This window comes from Alosa pseudoharengus, unplaced genomic scaffold (genome assembly GCF_046254945.1).
Source record: "Alosa pseudoharengus isolate Yale_2024_CS ecotype anadromous, Long Island Sound unplaced genomic scaffold, YU_APseudo_1.1 YU_APseudo_1.1_scf_2, whole genome shotgun sequence".
NCBI classification, from domain to species: Eukaryota; Metazoa; Chordata; class Actinopteri; order Clupeiformes; family Clupeidae; genus Alosa; species Alosa pseudoharengus.
In genome coordinates, this window is record NW_027468663.1 from 55,000,645 (window position 1) to 55,003,880 (window position 3,236).

Sequence of the window (3,236 nt, forward strand, 5' to 3'; positions counted from 1 at the left end):
AAAGCACTGCATCTGAATCAGTGTTATCTAGCCAGGCACACTTGGTACTGGTTGTGGTCCACAGAATTCCCCTGTTTTATATACAGTTATACAGCATACATCAAACAAACATATTATACAAAGCCTAATATACAGCATACATCAAACAAAACATATATAACACAAAGCCTAATATACAGCATACATCAAACAAAACATATATTACACAAAGCCTAATATACACCATACATCATACATCACCATACATGTAGACCTACTCGTTCTAAACCTCGCCATCCATGGCTGACGAACAGTATAGTCTCAGTACGAAAGGAACTTAGAGCTGCTGAGAGGAAATGGCGTAAATCCAGAGATGAAAATGATCGATCTTAGTAACTACCAGTCTTTGCTGTCATCCTTTTCATCCACTGTTACACTTGCAAAAAAGGCATTCTATCAAAGCAAGATTGAGAGCGCCACTGACAGTAGACAACTTTTTTCTACTTTCAAATCTCTCCTCAATCCTCCACCACCACCATCAACTACTTCACTGTCAGCAAATGACTTTGCAACATTTTTCACTGAAAAAGTTGCTAAAATAAGTGCTCAGTTTGATGCTCCTATAAGGAGGGCTTTGCCTTGTGTTAGTATGACCCCATCATTTGACTCTTTCTCTCCTCTTGATGAGGAAGCAGTCTCTCAATTGCTTCAGCGATGTCGTCCAACAACATGCCCATTAGATCCTGTCCCGTCCACTCTTCTACAGTCTATCTCACCCGCTGTTCTACCAGCAGTCACACATGTATTTAATGCTTCACTCAGTTCTGGAATAGTTCCTTACTCTTTTAAACAGGCTAGGGTTACACCTCTGCTAAAGAAAAGTACACTTAATCCAACTGAGGTGAAGAACTACAGACCTGTCTCCCTTCTTCCTTTCTTGTCAAAGGTTTTGGAGAAAGTGGTCTTCAAGCAAGTTTGTGACTTTCTTCATCAGAATAATCTACTAGACCCTATGCAGTCTGGTTTCAAGAGTGGTCATTCTACTGAAACTGCTCTTCTGTCTGTGACTGAAGCATTGAGAGTAGCTAAGTCCTCTGCTCAGTCATCAGTATTAATTCTACTAGATTTATCTGCAGCCTTTGATACTGTTAACCATGACATTCTCCTATCTATACTATCTGAACTGGGAATTTCTGGAAAAGCTCTTGACTGGTTTGAATCTTACCTTAAAGGGCGTTCTTTCAACGTGTCTTGGCAGGGACAAGTATCTAAGTCTCATGCCCTCACCACAGGTGTGCCTCAGGGATCAGTATTAGGACCCTTGCTTTTCTCTATTTACACCACTTCCTTAGGTGATACTATTCGCTCCCATGGATTTGACCATCACTGTTATGCAGACGACACTCAACTTTACCTGTCTTTCCCACCTGATGACTCTAGTGTTTCCCACCGGATTTCTGCATGCCTTAAGGATATTTCAGCCTGGATGAAAGATCGGCACCTTCAGCTTAATCTCTCAAAAACAGAGTTTTTGGTGTTTCCAGCTAAAACAGCTATTCCCCAACAGATTAACATCCAGCTTGACTCAACTTCACTGACCCCAACTAGATCGGCACGAAACTTGGGCGTTGTAATTGATGACCGACTTAACTTCTCTGAGCATATAGCTTCTATTGCAAAATCATGCCGGTTTATGCTTTACAACATTAGGAAGATCAGACCTTATCTGACACAAGATTCCACACAACTTCTTGTTCAGACCATGGTCATCTCTAAGCTGGACTATTGTAATTCACTGTTAGCTGGCTTACCCGCTTGTGTAACAAGATCATTACAGCTGATTCAAAATGCTGGAGCACGCCTGGTCTTCAATCAGCCAAAGAGGACACATGTAACTCCTCTCCTAGTTACTCTCCATTGGCTCCCTATAGTAGCCAGAATTAAATTTAAATCTCTCACTTTGGCCTATAGGACACTAACTAGATCTGCTCCTAGTTATTTTAATTCAATAATCAAGCCTTACATCCCCAACCGCCCACTGCGGTCTTCTGGTGAGCGTATGTTGTGTCGACCAGTCATAAAAACTGGGTCTAATTCCAGACTCTTTTCTTCAGTGGTTCCATGTTGGTGGAATGAACTGCCCAGTGGTCTCCGTTCCTGTGGTAGTTTTGGGTCGTTTAAGAGGGGTCTAAAGACATTCCTATTCAACATATACTTAGTTGTTTAAGCGCTTATGTGTTATGGTTTATATAATGTTGTTTTATTTTAATTGGGCTGTTAATTAATTTGACATTATTGTTTATTATTGATATTCTCCTTAATGTAGTCTTAGCATGTTATTGTTTTATATTATTGATTGAATTGACATTATTGTTTTTATTATTGCCTTTCCCCTTTTTTACATTGCTTTTTTATTAGGCTATTGATTGAATTGATATTATTGTGTACTACAACTATTCTCCTTACTATATTTGACCTAGATTTTAATCTGTTCCCTGTTCATTTTTAAATATTATTATGTTGTTTTGTATTTATATGTCGCTTTGGACAAAGGCGTCTGCTAAATCCATAACCATAACCATAACCATAACATCAAACAAACATTTATTACACAAAGCCTAATATACACCATACATCAAACAAACATATATTACACAAAGCCTAATATACACCATACATCAAACAAACATTTATTACACAAAGCCTAATATCTAGCAAGACACAATTTTGTCACTGGTTATGATCCACCAGATCCACAAGAGTTCCAAATCTTGAAGAATTGAAAGTATGTGTGTGTGTGTGTGTGTGTGTGTGTGTGTGTGTGTGTGTGTGTGTGTGTGTGTGTGTGTGTGTGTGTGTGTGTGTGTTTCTAATGGAGTGTGTGTGTGGGTGGGTTTCTAATGGCACGTGTGTGTGTGTGTGTGTGTGTGTGTGTGTGTGTGTGTGTGTTTCTAATGCCACATGTGTGTGTGTGTGCAGGGGGAAGCTGGAGAGGGAGCGCAGAGAGAAGCAGAAACAGACGGGTCTGATCAGGCTGGAGGCGGAACTCACTGAGGACATGGAGAGAGAGAGGAGGACCTTTCAGCTGCAGATGTGTGAGGTTAGTGTGTGTGTGTGTGTGTGTGAGAGAGAGAGAGAGAGAGAGAGTGGCTCTTTGTTTTGTGTGTGTCTTCATGACCTTTGTGTGTTAGGTGTGTGTGTGTGTTTGTGACCTGTGTGTGTGTGTGTGTGTGTGTGTGTGTGTGTGTATCTCTCTA

General features: G+C 40.4%; 1 protein-coding gene across 1 annotated transcript in view; it reads left to right on the forward strand.

Annotated features, from left to right (window-relative positions):
- Positions 1–3,236, forward strand: part of asap3 (ArfGAP with SH3 domain, ankyrin repeat and PH domain 3) — a 62,847-nt gene that overhangs the window by 28,140 nt on the left and 31,471 nt on the right. The window contains exon 6 of the mRNA XM_076295541.1: positions 2,959–3,079. Within this exon, the coding sequence (XP_076151656.1) occupies positions 2,959–3,079 (121 nt within the window). The remainder of the gene's footprint in view (positions 1–2,958; positions 3,080–3,236) is intronic.